General features: G+C 53.1%; 1 protein-coding gene across 1 annotated transcript; it reads left to right on the forward strand.

Annotated features, from left to right (window-relative positions):
• The first annotated feature begins 2,080 nt into the window (after positions 1–2,080).
• On the forward strand, positions 2,081–8,190 carry KLHDC8A (kelch domain containing 8A). Its single transcript, XM_004375229.1, has 5 exons — positions 2,081–2,456; positions 5,295–5,459; positions 5,676–5,891; positions 6,728–6,829; positions 7,997–8,190. Exons 1-5 carry the CDS (start codon positions 2,081–2,083, stop codon positions 8,188–8,190), a joined length of 1,053 nt encoding a protein of 350 aa, XP_004375286.1.
• Positions 8,191–16,392: the final 8,202 nt, after the last annotated feature.

Below are 16,392 nucleotides of genomic sequence, written 5' to 3' on the forward strand. Positions count from 1 at the left end.
GGTGAATCTCCAGGCAATTAGCTGAGTGAAAAAAAGCCAATCCCAAAAGGTTACATACTGTATAATTCCATTTACATAAGACTTTTGAAATGACAAAATCACAGAAATGAACAGATTAGTGGTTGCCAGGGATTGGGGGAGAATCAGGAAGAAGGGAAGTGGGTGTGGTTACAAAAGGACAAGGAGCAGAATCTTGTGGTGATGGAAATGTTCTATATCTTGACTGTATCAATGTCAATATCCTGGTTGTGACACTGTACTATATAGTTTTGCAAGATGTTACCAGTGGCGGAAACCCGGTAAAGGGTACATAAGATCTCTCTGTGTTCAATTTCTTACAACAGCATATGAATCTATAATTCACCTCAAAATAAAAAGTTAAAAAAATATCCTATAAGGAAACTGAGGCTCAGAGGAGTTAAATCACTTTCAGAGCCAGGATTCAAATCCAAGTCTGTCAACTCCCAAACCTGCATTTCAAGACTTGGCTGTATTCAAGGGACAGAGGTAAGAGGAGGATCCCATAGGCCTTGCAATCCATCAGACAGGTAGCCCACTGGAGTCAAAAGCAATTTTGTTATTGGGGGCTACTACCCTGGAAAGGCTATTAGGCAGTGGACTGAAAGGATTATTTGGCAAATCCTGTGGGTTAGCGCCTGCGGCTGAGATTTGATTACCAGGTTTCCCCTTCCTGAGCGTGTGTGTGTCCGTGTGTGTGTGCCTGTGTCTGCCTGTGTATGTGTCTGTCAGTGTCTCTGCATTTCTGTGCCATTTGCCAGTTTCTCCGCGGATATGTCTGTGTCCGCTTGGGGGAGGGGAAGGTGACATGTCCGTATATGTGTGTAAGTAAGGGTATTATGTTATGTTTAGATATACCTGGATCACACCCACATAACTTGGCTCTATTAGGTTAAACCATATAATACCTCCCCCAAAGCAAAGCTGACTAGTGAGCGAGCCTGTCACGAACTAGGTCTGTGTACCGTAGATAAACTGGGTAATTGGACTCTCCGCCTCCTCACCCAAAACAAACACTCACAAACCGCCTACCCCCACATCGGAAGGAGGCTGGCCCTAGTCATCTGGGTACTTGGCTCCAGTGGCCCGCTCTCCTTGATCCTTTAGACAAGGTGAGCGTCTCGGCCGGGCCCTCTCCCTCCCATGCGGTGCCAGGCGCTGCCACAGCTTATGTAAAGAGGTCACGGGCGGCTCCGCCGCGGGCGCAAGCGGATTCCTACACAGGTGTCGCGGCGGCGGGTGGGGACGTGTGCCGAGCGCACTCGCCAGCCTCCTCCCGGCGCGGTTCCGCTGCTCCACCAGCTGCTCATTTATTCTCTCATCTGCACGTCTGACAGCGGAGTGAGGCCTGGGGAAGGACACAGCGCCCTCTCCCTTGCTCCCCGCGCCGCCGGGCGGGGGCTCCCGGCTCCCGGGTAATGCGCTGTCTGCGCCTCTCCGCCGCGCTCTGCGGGCCTCGCTGTGTAAGTGTGAACGGGGGCGCGCGGGCGCCGCGAAGGCTGGGAACTGCGGGGAGGGGGAGCGGGGGGCAGGGCGGTGTCGGCGCAGAAAGAGGTTAACTCCTTCCTCGGCCGGGAGGACGCCGAGCGCCCGCACCTGGGAGAGCCCCCACCCCCGCGCGCTCCGGAGCTTTCCGAGCAGTCCGCGGGGAGGGCGAGGGGAGAGCGCTGGCGAGGCGGTGGCGGGCGTGATGCCGCCGCGGGAGGGCGCCCTCCGCTGCCGCGTCTTCCTTTGAAAGTTAGCGAGGGGCTGTGAAGCCCGCCCGCCCTCGGCAAGGGCGCGTGGCCCCCGGCTGCCCTTGATTCGTCCCGTTCCTCCCGCAGGGCCAGGCGTGGACGCCGCCGGACCGCTGAGGCTTGAGAGACGGTAAAGCGCTGGCAGACGTCGGGGCCCCTGCTGGGGGTCGGGTGGGAGCCGGCGTAGGGGAGCGAGATGGAGGCGGCGAGAGGGAGCGCGGGAGCCGGCGGGGAGTAGACCGCGGGCCCCCGGGGCTCGCACCTCCCCCGGTGCCTGGGCGCTCGGCGGGCGCGGGGCCGCGGCGAGCGGGGTCCCCAAGACTGCCATGGAGGTGCCGAGCGTCAAGGACTTCCAGTGGAAGCGCCTGGCGCCACTGCCCAGCCGCCGAGTCTACTGCTCCCTGCTGGAGACCGGGGGGCAGATCTATGCCATCGGGGGATGTGACGACAATGGCGTCCCCATGGACTGCTTCGAGGTCTACTCCCCCGAGGCCGACCATTGGACCTCCCTGCCGCCCTTGCCCACGGCCCGGGCCGGGGTGGCTGTCACCGCCCTGGGGAAGCGGATCATGGTGATCGGGGGTGTGGGCATCAGTCGGCTGCCCCTGAAGGTCGTGGAGATGTACAGCATCGATGAGGGCAAGTGGAAGAAGAGGAGCGTGCTGCGCGAGGCAGCCATGGGCATTTCTGTCACGGCCAAAGGCGAGTGGGGCCAGGGCTGAGGGGAGCGGCGGGGAGGGAGTGGGGAGCCACGGGGAAGGGGAACACTGATTGGGGGACACACTGTTTGATCTCATTTGATCCTCACGATAGACACTAAAACTAGGGATCCACTGACCTTATTTTACAGATGGGAAAACTGAGTCGCAGGGAGGTGAAGTGTCTAGTAATTCCATCTGACGCCGGAGCTCCACTCCACCAGGCGCCTCCCGGCATGCCGGGCAGGCTGGGCCAGAGGGGAGAGTTGGATATGTGGGCTGTGAGGTTTAGTGCCTGTCTCTGAAGACATTCAGCATTATGAGGGCGCCTCCCACCCACAAACACCTCATCCTCTGAAATCTGCCTTGCAAGTGCCACCACCTCCAGGCATCTGTTGGGGTCCTGGACGGGACCCCCTCTTTAAAATCATGCCAGCCCTTGGCCTACGGGAGGAGGGGGAGGAGCTAAGAGGAGAGGAACTCACTCCATCCTTGTGCCATAACCAGGCCCCACTGGGAGGGTTCCCCAGACCTAATTCCTCTGCCCACTCCCCACCATCTAAGCGGAGACCAGAATGTGCTCCTGCAGCGTCTTGCTCGGGTTCTCTGGTCTCAGGGCATACGTGTGCTCACCGCGTGCTCTAGGATTCTCACTTCACCTGCTCAAACCCCTCATTTCCTTCTCTTCTGCTGAGTCACAAAGGGCTTTATGGGAAACTGTCCAACAGAGGTTAAGAGGCCCCAAGTTCAGACACACTTGACTAGGAAGGACAGACTTGAGACTTGCAGGGGGAATGTGACCTTCCATCTGGCTCTTCTCTCCTTCGCTTGCAAAGCCATCCCAGCTGCCCGCTGGGTCCACTGTCGATCAGAACCCGTATTTCCGAGAGCTGCCCTGGTACTGGCCCGGTGCTAGGCCCCAGGGAGGAAGGAAAGATGCAGAAGATCTGGTCCTGCCTTCAGGAGCCTGGGTCTGACCTGCGAAGGTGATCAGAGAAGCTTTAGCCCAGAATCCCTCAGGGCAGGGTGGCCGGTGGGGCCTTCATGACCTCCCAGTAAGAAAGGGTGGAAGGTGTGGAGGCCCGTAGGAAAAAAGGGAGGGAAATAGGACCCCTTTATTCCCAGGCCTCAATAAATGGTGCTGAAAGATTAACAACTAACATACATTGAGTCTTTACCATGGGTGCTTTATATATATTAACCTCTTTAATCCTCATAACCTGTCCCATGAAGTGATATTAGTATACCCATTTTAGAGATAAGTATTTTGAGGCCCAGAGAGATTGAATCGTTTGCCCAAGTTTACACAGCTAGTAAGTGATGAAACTGGGATTCAAACCCATGCAGTTGCCTCCCAGTCTGTACTCTTCACTATGCCAATGAGTGGGTTCAACAGTAGTTCACTAAACATTTTCATGCCTACTGTGTGCCAGACCTTGTACCAGATGCTGGGGCCACCAATTAACAGTTCTCAAGGACCTAACAATCTATTGGAAAAATCAAACATGGATTATTTCAGTAGCATGTGGTAAGAAGGGTGATGGAGGTGCCGTGGGAGGGGCTCCTTTATGTGTGTGTGCTCCTTTATGTATATATATATACACACACATATATGTATATTATAGGGCTCCTTTATGTATATGTATATATATTTGTATATTTCTATGGAAACCCTGGTGGCGCAGTGGTTAAGAGCTTGGCTGCTAACCAAAAGGTTGTCAGTTCAAATCCACCAGCCGCTCCTTGGAAACCCTATGGGGCAGTTCTCCTCTGTCCTGTAGGGTCGTTATGAGTCAGAACCGACTCGATGGCAATGGGTTTTATATACATAAAAGATTTGAAAGCAGAAAGGAATAGTACTCACCCGTGCAATAACTTGAAGAATAAAGACCTCTAAGAGCCAGAAGTGGTGAGGACAGGCTGCTGGAAGACAGGCTGGTCCCCGGGAAAGAGAGGGCCCTGTGGGGGAGCTGGTTACCTGGCTGGGCTACAGGAGGTGCAGTGGTAACATCGAGGGAAACATGGATGACTTGCGCATCCTCTCTGGTGCAGCGCTTCAGGGTAGTCCCTCAAGAGGCCACCTTTAGCCATGAGTGTAGAGAATGGGGTTCGGGGACTCGTTTCTCTTGTGAATGCCCAGCTCGCTGCTGGGCCCACAGAGTCTTAAGTTCTGTCCCAGCTCTATCACTCAGGTGTCTTAGAGCCCAGTGTCCTCTCCTCTGAAGCCTCACCTCACTCACCCCTCACCATATCTCTCAGTTCAGGGTGCCTCCTGGAGCCCAAGGCCTCCCAGTTTCTGAAGGACAATGGCATTCCCCCGTGGGCATGGCAGACAAAGAGAGAACCAATGTGCCACACGGCCCAGTGACAGCAGGGCTGAACTCATTCCTAAAGGCCCCAGTCTGGGAGTGCCTGGGGGACAGGCCAATACTGAGGGGAATACCCTTCCTCCTTGGTGTCCCCTCTGGCTGCTCGGGAAGGAGGAGAATGAGGGGCCAAGACCCGCAGAGGTTGCCCAAGCCTGGACTCCACCGCAGTCTTCCCCTGTGCAGGGCTTGGTATTCCGAGTTTAACCAGGGACTGGACAGCAGGGAAGACTAAGGCATACAGCCTCACCATGGCTTCAGAATACCCAGGCTCAACCGCGGCAAGGCCTGCTAATGGTGCCGTCAACCCCAGTGACACATTTGTGGCTCACTCTGAGGGAGCAGTGGGTGGGAACTTGGCCTGGCCTCAGTGCTGGTGCTCAGGGAGTTAACAGAGGTGGGTGATGGGTCCTGATGGGCTTGTTCCATGGAGTCTGTGAGCTGAGCCAGGGCTTGTGTGTGGCCTCTCTCCTTAGATTACCGAGTATATGCAGCAGGCGGGATGGGCCTGGATCTCCGCCCTCACAACCACCTCCAGCACTACGACATGCTCAAGGACATGTGGGTATCCCTAGCGCCCATGCCCACCCCGAGATATGCCGCCACCTCTTTCCTCCGAGGCTCCAAGATCTATGTGCTGGGTAAGGATGGGGTATCCGTCCCACACCTCCCCTCAGGTCAGTTCTCATGGAAAGCAGTGCCTGTGTGCTGAGCCATGGCAGCACTGGGGGAAAGTCACTCTGCCCCACTCCTGAGGGTTCTTCCTGTATTCTTGGGTAGCAGTCAGAGGGGGAGACTCAGCTCCTATCCTCAGGGACTTACTCTTCTGGCAACCTTCACCCCGCTCCGGCCTCCAGGGGGACGACAGTCCAAGTATGCAGTCAATGCCTTCGAGGTCTTTGACATCGAGACTCGCTCCTGGACTAAGTTTCCCAGCATTCCCTGTAAGCGGGCCTTCTCCAGCTTTGTGACCCTGGACAGCCGCTTGTACAGCCTGGGAGGCCTGCGGCAGGGCCGGCTCTACCGGCAGCCCAAGTTCCTGCGGACGATGGATGTGTTCGACATGGAGCAGGGTGAGCTGCTCCCTCAGGGTGCCCCTGTGAAGCCCTGGCCGCCCACCTCCCTCCTGGCCAGTCCCCTTGCCTTACCCCCACCCCATCCATCCTCTGATGGATCCATCCATCTACTTGGTAAGTGGTAACGGCCACTTACCAAGCTGGGGGTGAGCCTTTTTGAAGTTTGAACACCCCTTCCCACTCAGGGCCACTCTTGGGGTTAAATTCTATCATCTGCAAAGGGCTCCTTTTGGGTTGCTTAGTTGCTTTTATCAATGCCTCTGGTGCAGATGATGAATGTGCTTGATTGGCTGCTAATCAAAAGGTTGGCGGTTTGAGTCCACCCAGAGATGCCTCAGGAGGACGGCCTAGTGATCTACTTCCTAAGAATCAGCCATTGAAAACCCTATGGAGTGCAGTTCTACTCTGACACACATGGGGTCGCCATGAGTCAGAGTCGACTCAAAGGCTGTTGGATTCCACCTGTATTACAGGTGTATTACAACATCCATGCAGGGGCAGGTCAAGGATGGACTTTTCCACACTCGCTACCTCTATTTACCCTCTTCTCAAGCTTAGAGCCTGTGAGAACAGGATTTCTTTGAAGGCAGAACAAGGTGATTCATTGTTGGGGATTATGGTTTCTCAGATGGCACCTTGCATGGGAGAGGGTGGAGGCCGTGGAGAGTGTGTCATTTCAAACATCTGGGCCCACCAGGTGTGTACTGAGACGAGCCCATGGGGTGAGAAGAGCAGAGACTCTGCCTGGGGAGAGCTATTTGGGACTCAGTCTGTGTTTGGTGGGAGTGGTCAGCATCTAACTCTCTCTGTCTGTCTCTGTACATGGCCTGTAGGTGGGTGGCTGAAGATGGAACGCTCCTTCTTCCTCAAGAAGCGGCGGGCAGACTTTGTGGCCGGCTGTCTGAGTGGACGGGTCATAGTGGCCGGAGGACTTGGTAAGGATGGCACATCCAGGCTGGACTGTATTGTGGTTCTGGTGCTTGGTGGGCCTATGGCACCCTGCACAAGCAGGAGAGGGTGCTGGCTCTTTGCACACCATCCTGCTGACTCATCGATTCTAAAGAACAAAGGACCCTCCCTTCCCCAGCTTGGGATTCACATAGCCACATGTGGGCCCCAGAGGATCATCAAAGACCCAAGGTCTTTCTGTCCTCTTAAAGGGGGAAGCTGAGGCCCAGAGAGAATAAGGGACATACTGATAGCCAGTAATTCATCAGGCTGGCTGAGCATGGGCCCCTGGGGCCCTATCCAGGACTGAGGGAGACACAGTATGAAAGGGATTAGCCTTGGTCCTCTTTCTCTCATCTGTTTTTCCTCCTTGGATACCCAGCTCTGTGTGGAATAGGAAAGCAGTCTATCAAATGATTGATGAGTTAGGGTTTTGATGTATGACCCCTCCAGGCGATTATTGGGATTTTTAAGGGGGGACTCTAAGGGTGAAAGCGTTAACATCAGCGGAAACATCCACAGGGAGAGATGGGCAGCAGGGCATCCCGGAACCCAGAGATTACTTTGTGGGGGAGAGTTCCCACTTTACCCACACAGAAAAGCAGCCCAGTGTGAGCTAGACCATCTGGGCAGCTTTCTTAGTGAAAAGCACGAGGGAGGCAGTGGTGCTCTAGAAACTTCTAGGAAAAGCACCCAGTAAAACCAGTTGCCGTCAAGTCAATTTCAACTCATGGCAACCGATGTGTGTCAGAGTAGAACTCCATAGGGTTTTCAGTGGCTGACTTTTTGGAAATAGATTGCCAGGCCTTTCTTCTGAGGTGCCTCTGCTGGATTCGAACCCCCAGTCTTTTGGTTAGTAGCCAAGCACTTAACCATTTGCACCCTGCAGGGACTCCTGGGAAAAGTAAGGGTTGGAGAAAAGAAAGCTTATTCTTAAGGAAATGGAAAGCCTGGGAGAGAGTAGGGGGGCAAAGTGGCTACTTGACAAAAGCCACTGGCCCAGGACAGGAAAGAGGGAACAGTCCTGTAGTCGAGGAAGGTAAGGTTCCTTGGCTTCTGCTTGTGGGCTCCTGAGGGAGGAAGGGAGCAAGTGGGAGGGCTGCTGCAGGGTGGCTGGACTCCTTTGTAAGCTCTGATTGCCTTGGTGCTTTCAGGGAACCAGCCCACGGTCCTGGAGACAGCAGAGGCATTCCACCCAGGGAAGAACAAATGGGAGACCCTCCCCGCCATGCCCACGCCCCGCTGTGCCTGCTCCAGCATTGTCATCAAGAACTGTCTCCTGGCTGTCGGGGGCGTCAACCAGGGTCTGAGCGATGCAGTGGAAGCCCTGTGTGTCTCTGATGCCTAGCTCCCCCTGGGCCAGCACCTTTGCCCTGGACTACATCACCCTACTCTTGACATGAGGAATGGTCTCTTCCAAGCAGTTTGGGCTACTTCCCAGGGTGCCAGCCCCTGCCGGCAGCCAGTGGGTCAGGCCCTGGGGCTTTAAGTGACCCCCCTCCCCTGTTAAACTCACCAACCCCAGAAAACTGTCAGAAGTGCAGACAGCTCCACCAGCCCCAGGTTGGAGCTCAGCTGTCCTATGGGGAGAGACCCCAATTACTGCTCAGGCACAGAAAGATACAGGAGGATCTCCCACCCTCCGCTTCTCCGAGTTGCACGCTCTCCCTTGAGTTCCCCAATGTCCACCTCTCCCCCATCTCCAGGGCAGGAGCCAGGGCAGTGCTGACCGGAAGGTGAGCTGCTTGTTACATCATTTCTCCAGCTCTGAACTAGTTTGGGGCTTTCTTTGGATGGAAATGGGGAAAGGTTGAGACACCCAATCCCCTCTTCTCTCCTTTGATCTTCATCCCTTCCCCATTTGGTGGTCAGCTGGACCTCTTCCACTCAGCAAGAATTGGACTTGGAGCCAGAGGCTGCTGCACTGGGAGGGAAGCCGGGTTCGCATGGACCGGTCCAGGTCAGAGCCTTGGCCAGGAAGAACCCATGCCTTGGGGGTTCCTTGATGGGAATGTGAAGATGGAAAAGGAGCAGACTCCCAGTCCTGGGCCTGCTCCAGCTTCTCTCCTTCCTCCCAGTTCTGCCACCCCTTCACCCTTTGGTCACCAACAGCCCCCAGAGTGTTTTCTGTGTGAAGTCTTCTCATTTACACGGTGGCATCAAATCCACCCCGAATGGACTAATTGCACTCCGGTTAATAGCAACAGCACAATGATTAAAATCTATATTCATATACTCTCTGGCACCCCAGTGCGGGCGTAGGGTGGAAGGGAACCCGATGAAACAAGCCCTCTGGCATTCTCAGGGCCCCAAGGACCACCTACCCTTGGCCGCTCCCACTGAGGAATTGCCTTCAAAACACCCCCGGCAGCTGCCCCACCCCCAGACGAGCAGGGTATTTCCCTTCCCTTACGCATTGAGACTCCAAGGCAGCGTTAAGAAAGGATTCATTCATTAACTGTCTTCTGCGTCAGGTTACTCCCTCTCGTGTCTACCCTAGATCCGTTCAGCTTAAGCTCATTTTTGCCTTGCGCAAACTGGAAAGGGAATTGCTCACTGACTGAAAAACTTGAAGAATGTGTCTCCTTTCAGCGTGGATAACACCTTTCTGATTCCCAGCTATTTTAGAGCACTGTTCTAGCAGTGGGATCGAGCGATGAATAAGATGCCCTGAAGGGGTTGTGGAGGAGCAGATGACACGCTGCGTGATAGTGTAATTATTTCTCATGGAGGCAGGAACAGAGGAACCCCTGTCAGATCTGAGGGTCAGGGAGAGCATCCTAGAGGAGGTAACACCTCCACTGAGCCTTCCAGGACAAGTAGCTGGGTCTTTAAGGGGTAGGGTTTTTTTTTCCTCCCCTTCTCTGGGCACGTGGACTTTGTCCTTACTTGGGCCTCAGAAAGGCTCTGCCACCTGCTGGCCCAGCCTTTCCTTCCCACCAGAGCTACGAGGCCTCATCCTGTGGCCACTGGTGCCCCCTGGTGGGAACAGAGCAGACTGCAGCAAGCCCTTTCCTGTTGCTTCTAACCAGTTGGCAGCTCTTACTCATGACAATCCTATGGGTGTCAGAGTAGAACTATGATCTGTAGGGTTCTCAATGGCTGCTTTTTCAGAAGTAGATCGCCAGGCCTTTCTTCCAAGACACCTCTGGGTGGACTCAAACCTCCAACCTTTCAGTGAGTAGCCAAGCCTGTTAACTGCTTGCAGCACCCAGGGACTCCTCCCTATTGCTTCTAGATCCCACTGTTTTTTGTTACAGCCCCTTGAGGTAACAGAAGAAGGGGCTGGAGGAGCTGCAGATATTATGAAGGATGGAACAGCATATTAGGAGAAGCAGTTCCAAAGTTCAGCCCCGGGATAGTTCCCCATTCCATTTCCTTTTCTGCACTGCTCCCTCCCATCCTCCCCAACCCCTTCCCAAGAAAGATGTTTACAAACTGCCAACAGGGGTGCCTCCACCCCCTCCAAGAGGAAACCAAGCTTTGGGGTATCTTTCTAAGCCTACACAACGGTACCATATCCAGATGGGCCTGAGGCGTTTTAAAGTGGTTGGAATCTTAGGGGCGCCGAACCAAACCCATTGCCTTTGAGTCCATGCTTACTCATAGCGACCCTAGAGGAAACAGAGTAGAACTGCCCCCATAGGGTTTCCAAGGAACACCTGGTTGATTCGAACTGCCGACCTTTTGGTTAGCAACCAAGCTCTTAACCACTGCGCGACCAGGGCCCTTAGGGGCACAGCTAGCCCTAAATGGTCCTTCCCATTTTGAGAAGCGGGGGTTCCCCTCTGGAACCTGTGAGGTAACGTGGGGCTGCGGCTGGTACCCGCTGTGGACTCACCTCTTGGAGGCCCATTCTGGGAAGACTTTGGGGGTGCCTCAGTGAGGAGTGAGAGAGATGTGGACTGTCAGTGTTAAACCATGCCGGCCGATACCTCATAGTGCCACGGAGGCAGTACAGGATTTGGGGTCCAATGGCCTGGGCTCCAGGCTGACTGTCCCCCTTACAGGCTTTCCCATCACCATCCCTCTCTGGGGATGTCCCTCACTTTTCTTCACTTCCCCATCTATAAAAGAGGAATGCTAAGGCACCCGCTTCAACCTTCAGATCAACTCCAGGTAGGTAGTGTCCTTCCCATTCTGCAAATGAGAAAACTGAGGCTCGACTCAGAGAGGTTCTATAACTTGTGCAAGGTCACAGGCTAGTAAGTGACTGAACCAGGATTGGTTCCAGAATTGTGACCACAGCACTGCATTGCCTCAAATGAAGCCGTTCAGAGGAAAGGCAAGACAGTCAGCTGCACTGTACTGTAATGGGCTTCTAAATGTCAAACCTGGGAGGGTGAGACTCGCTTTTCCGAAGAATGAGTATAAGGATTTGCAAGGAAAGGTTGGGAAGGGCTCCCTAAAGAGAAATGAGCACACAGCATATCCCCAGGGAAAATTCTAACTTTTTCTTTCCATTGGCTGTTTCTTTGAATGGTAACACCAATGTTAATATTTCAGACATTAACACGTGCCTGGTAGGGTGCTAGACTTGGGATTCTTGCCTTCCAGCAGTTGCAGCTTTGGAAAGGCGACTGGGGACCAAATCTGCAGTTACTATTTGTTACAATAATTGCTAGCCTTTGATAGCACAACCTAGAGGTGCTCTACCCAGTGGGGGCTGCAGAGAGTGGAGGACCAACTGAGGCACTTAGGTCAGGCTTCTGAAAGATAAATCTCAAACTTCACTTTGAAAGAAGCAGGAGACCAGCCAGGCAGAGAAGGAGAGGGCCTTTGAAGCAAGAGCGACTTGAGTTTGAATCACAACTGTCACGTACTAATTGTCTGATCTTGGGAACATTGCCTAACCTCTCTGAGCTTTAGTTTCCTCATTTGTAAAATGGGCAAAATAAGGACACACTTATTTTGAGGATATTGTTGTTAGGTGCCTTCAAGTCAATTTTGACTCACAGCAACCACAGAATAGAACTGCCCGGTAGGGTTTTCTTGGCCGTAATGTTTATGGAAGTTAATCAACAGGTCTTTGTTCCACAGAACGACTGGGTGGGCTCAAACTGCCAACTTTTCTGATTAGTAGATAAGGGCTTAACCAATTGTACCACCAAATCAAAACTGTTGGCATCAAGTCGATCCCAGTTCATAGTGACCCTATAGGACAGAGTAGAACGGCTTCATAGGGTTTTCTAGGCTGTAATCTTCATGGAAGCAAATGCCACATCTTCCTCTGGCAGAGTGACTAGTTGGTTCGAACCACTGACCTTTTGGTTAGCAGCCAAGCAGTTAAACCACTGTACCACAAGGGCTCCTTTGTTATGAGGATAAACAAACAAAAAAAAAGCCAAAACCATTGCCGTCAAGTCGATTCCAACTCACAGTGACACTGTAGGACGGAGTAGAACCGCCCCATAGGGTTTGCAAGGCTGTAATCTTCACTGAAGCAGACTGCCACATCTTTCTCCCAGAAAGTGACTGGTAGGTTTGAACTGCCAACCTTTTGGTTAGCAGCCAAGCACTTACCCACTGTGCCACCAGGGATCCATTATGAGGATAAAACAAACAAACATTGCCATTGAGTAGATTCCAACTCATAGCGACTCTATAGGACAGAGTAGAACTGCCCCATAGGGTTTCCAAGGAGCGGTTGGTGGATTCCAACTGCTGACCTTTTGGTTAGCAGCTGAACTTTTTAACCACTACACCACCGGGGGTTCCATGAGGATAAGGGCTACTTAAAACAAAAAAAAAAAAGTTGCTGTAGAGTTGATTCCAACTCATGGCGACCCCATGTGTGTCAGAGTAGAACTGTGCTCCACAGGGTTTTCAAAGGCTCTGATCTGTCAGAAGTAGATTGTCGGGCCTTTCTTCTAAAGTGCCTTTGGGTGGACTTGAACCACCAAGTTTTTGGTTAGTGGTTGAGCACTTAACTGTTTGTGCCACCCAGTGACTCCTAAGAGGTGCCTTCTACATGTAGATGATTTGCATATAGGAGGTGAGTAGCTACATTATTGTTGCTTTTGAGGGAGTGGTAGAGGGTTTCTCAAGCCCCATGGGGAAAGGGTTTGGCTTATTTGGGTGACAGCACATAGTGGATACTCTGGAGGGTAGGATGTATCTTGCACACTCACACACTCACACGTACATTCAGAGCATGTGCCCTAGGCTCAGAATCATTTTAATTTGGAAGGTGAGTTTGCTGCAAAATTATCCAGGGCACCCAACCCAGGGTCATCTGTTGCTTTGGATGGTTTGCACTCCAGCTCCCTCCCTCCAGATCGCTGTGGCATGGTTGGCCATAAGGGCTAGAGGGACTTTGCACCCTCAGATCCCTAAGAGCTTGGGAAAGACTGACACCAGCACCCAGAGAAGCCCCGAGACTTCCACACATTAAGAACTTCCGAGCTTCGTCGAGAGGAAGGAAACCTGGTCTTTCTCACCTGCCTTCAAAGCAGATGGTTCCTGGAAGGAAAGAACTGAGAAAAGATCTCAGAGCCCCAGTCCCAGTCCCTGCTTTAGCCAGATGGGACTCTGGGCTTCTCAGACAGTTTCTCTCTTCTATGCAAACACCCAAGCCACCTACCTCCTCCAAAGAGGAAATAGTTGGCAGATGACTCTGAGAGCCAGGGGGTGAGGGACTGGAGGCTGGAAAGTGTCGCAAGGCTTTGTGCCTAGGTGACACTTCAATGCAGATGAGTTTTCTGGGAGATTGGAGAGAAATGTATTCTCCCCTTGTCCTTGTGGGGTCCCTGCCTGCTGACACCACAGAGAGCAAGGGTCTCCCATTTAACAGAAAATGGGCGTTGATCCTAATCTCAGTTTAGCATTTCACATTCTTAAAAACAAGCATTTATAACCAAACCAGTTACCATCAAGTTGACTCTGACTTATGGTGACCCCATGTGTGTCAGAGTAGAACTGCCCTCCATAGGGTTTTCAATGGCTGATTTTTTAGAAGTAGATCACCAGGCTATTCTTCCGAGTTCTCCCTCTGAGTGGACTCAAACCACCAACCTTTCGGTTAGCAGCCTAGTGGGTTAACTCTTTGCACCACCAGGGACTCCGACAAATGTTCATAAGGGAATAGTAATTTACAAATCCCTTTCCCAGGCTTCCTGCTCCAGATCCAGCATCCTCATCTGCAAAAGAAGGGGACTGGATGGGAGCCGCCCTTCCAGCTTGGTCTAATTACACCTCAGACCCAGGCTTCCAGCCCCTCGAGGAAGCCTGTGCGACTCCGGGTCTCCAGTGACCTCCTCCTCCTCCCTCTTCTCTCCCACACCTCTCCAGTCAGGCTCCTGTTCCATCCCACGGCCACTACCATAGTTCAGACCCTCATTGCCCCCAAGAGGATAACTTCAGCAGCCTCCCACCTGTGACTCCCCCACACCCACCCTTGCTCTCCTCCCAACCACCCTCCAAAGCACTGCTCGATTCCCTCGGCCTTTCAGAAAGCTTTTTCATCTACAAATCTGCCTATACCATTAGTGAGCTGTCAAATCCTCCCACAGCTTCCCCTGGCCCTCCAGGGAATTCCCAGCTCTTGACTTGGTCTCTAATGAGCCCTGGTGGTGCAGTGGTTAAGCACTTGCCTGCTAATGGAAAGGTCTGCTTTTCAAACCCACCAGCTGCTCCTCCGGACAAAGATGTGGCAGTCTGCTTCTACAAAATCACAGCCTTGGAGACCCTGTGGGGCAGCTCTACTCTGACCTATAGGCTCGCTATGAATGAGAATCAACTTGGTCTCTAACGCCTTTCACAAAGGTCCCGCCTTCCAGCTTCCCCTCTTCACCTCTGCCCTGGGTTCCTGCTGCAGGAGACAGAGATGATTTGGGAGTATTTTCCTGAAGGGACTCCCTGCTCCTGTCTCCCTGTCCTAGCACGGCCTGGTGTACCTGGTGAACTCAAGCCAGCCTCCCCTCTCCCTTAATCCCCATACACACAGGACTTTTGAGACACTCCTCTAGGACCTCGACCATATCACACACAAGCTAGCAGAGTGCTGGGCACGTTTATAGGCGATCCATAAACAGGCAGTTAAGAGCCGAATTGATTGGAAGACATCCCAGAGCTCAGAGATGGCCTCAGCTTGACAGGAGCCCTCAGGATGCTTCCTCTTCCTCCGAGCCCCCTCTGGCCTGTGGCGGACACAGAGCCACATGATATGATACAGACCTAGGAAACCAGCAGTAGTTCAAATCCCCCTGCTTGGTGATGTGGTTGCCTCCCTGGTTTGTCCTGGCCACTAACATGAGTGACAAGGTCAGAACTGGGCTTTCCACCAGCCGTGGGTGGCAGGCTGTCAGTTCATCCTGCCTTGTAATAACAGTCCTCTCCCCACCAGAGAAGGAGCCCTGGTGGTACAATGGTTAAGCATTCAGCTGCTAAACAAAATGTTGGTGGTTCGAACCCACCAGCTGCTCTGTGGGAGATAGATGAGGCAGTCTGCTTCTATAAAGATTACAGCCTTGGAAACCCTAGGGGGCAGTTCTACTCCATCCCATAGGGTGGCTATGAATGAGAAGGACTCAATGGCATTAGATCTCCCCCACCAGATTGTGCTAGCACCATTCGAGGCGGAGACAAATGTTGGCTCCCACCTCCCCTAACCAAGGGCCAGGAGCTGGTGACCCGGCTAAAGAATGTGCTTTGCTTGGAGTTTACATTCCAGGATCAGCTTGGGAGGCCAAGGGCTCAGGTTGCCAGTGGGAGCCAGGCACCAGGCAGGGGGTGGTGCTGGGCAGACTTTCTCCCACCTCCCTCCTGGGCACATCTCCATGCCTTGCAGGGTCATTCCTGGGCCTCACTGGGTGCAGGGTGGCAGCTGGGGAGGCAGGGAGCCGGGAGAAGACACCCACCACCTTCACAGTGAGCACAAGTAAATGCAGTATGAAATGCCAGCCCTGAGCCACAACACCCATCCTCATAAAGTCCCTGGCTGCTGGGGAGCATTTTTAACAGTTTATAAAGCGCTTCTGGAGTCCCTGAGTGGTGCAAACAGTTAACACTCAGCTGCTGACTGAAAGGGTGGCAGTTCAAGTCGACCCAGAGGTGCCTCAGAAGAAAGGCCTGGCAAGCTACTTTTGAAAAACCAGTCATTGATAACCCTATGGAGCACAGCTCTACTCTGAGATACGTGGGGTCGCCCTGAGTTGGGGTTGATTTGACAGCAACTGGTTTTAGTTGAAAGCACTTTCACATTCAGGGTCTCCTTTGACCAATTACAGAGCCCCGGTGGCGCAGTGGTTAAGAGCTACAGCGGCTAACCAAATGGTCCGCAGTTTGACTCCACCAGCTGCTCTTTGGAAACTTATGGAACAGTTCTACTCTGTCCTATAGGGTTGCTGTAAGTCAGAATTGACTCTACCACAGTGGATTTGGTTTGGGTTTTTTGACCAGTTAGGAACTGAGGCCTAGAGAGATTGACTCACTTGCCAGAGGTCACTCACGTGACCAGCAGGCGACAGAACTAGATGTAGAACCCCATCCTCTGACTCTTCTTCTGAGGCTCGTTGTACCCCCGCCTCACCTATAGCAACAGCCTCTAGGA

The sequence above is a fragment of the Trichechus manatus genome, unplaced genomic scaffold (genome assembly GCF_000243295.1).
Source record: "Trichechus manatus latirostris isolate Lorelei unplaced genomic scaffold, TriManLat1.0 scaffold00035, whole genome shotgun sequence".
Taxonomy (NCBI): Eukaryota; Metazoa; Chordata; class Mammalia; order Sirenia; family Trichechidae; genus Trichechus; species Trichechus manatus.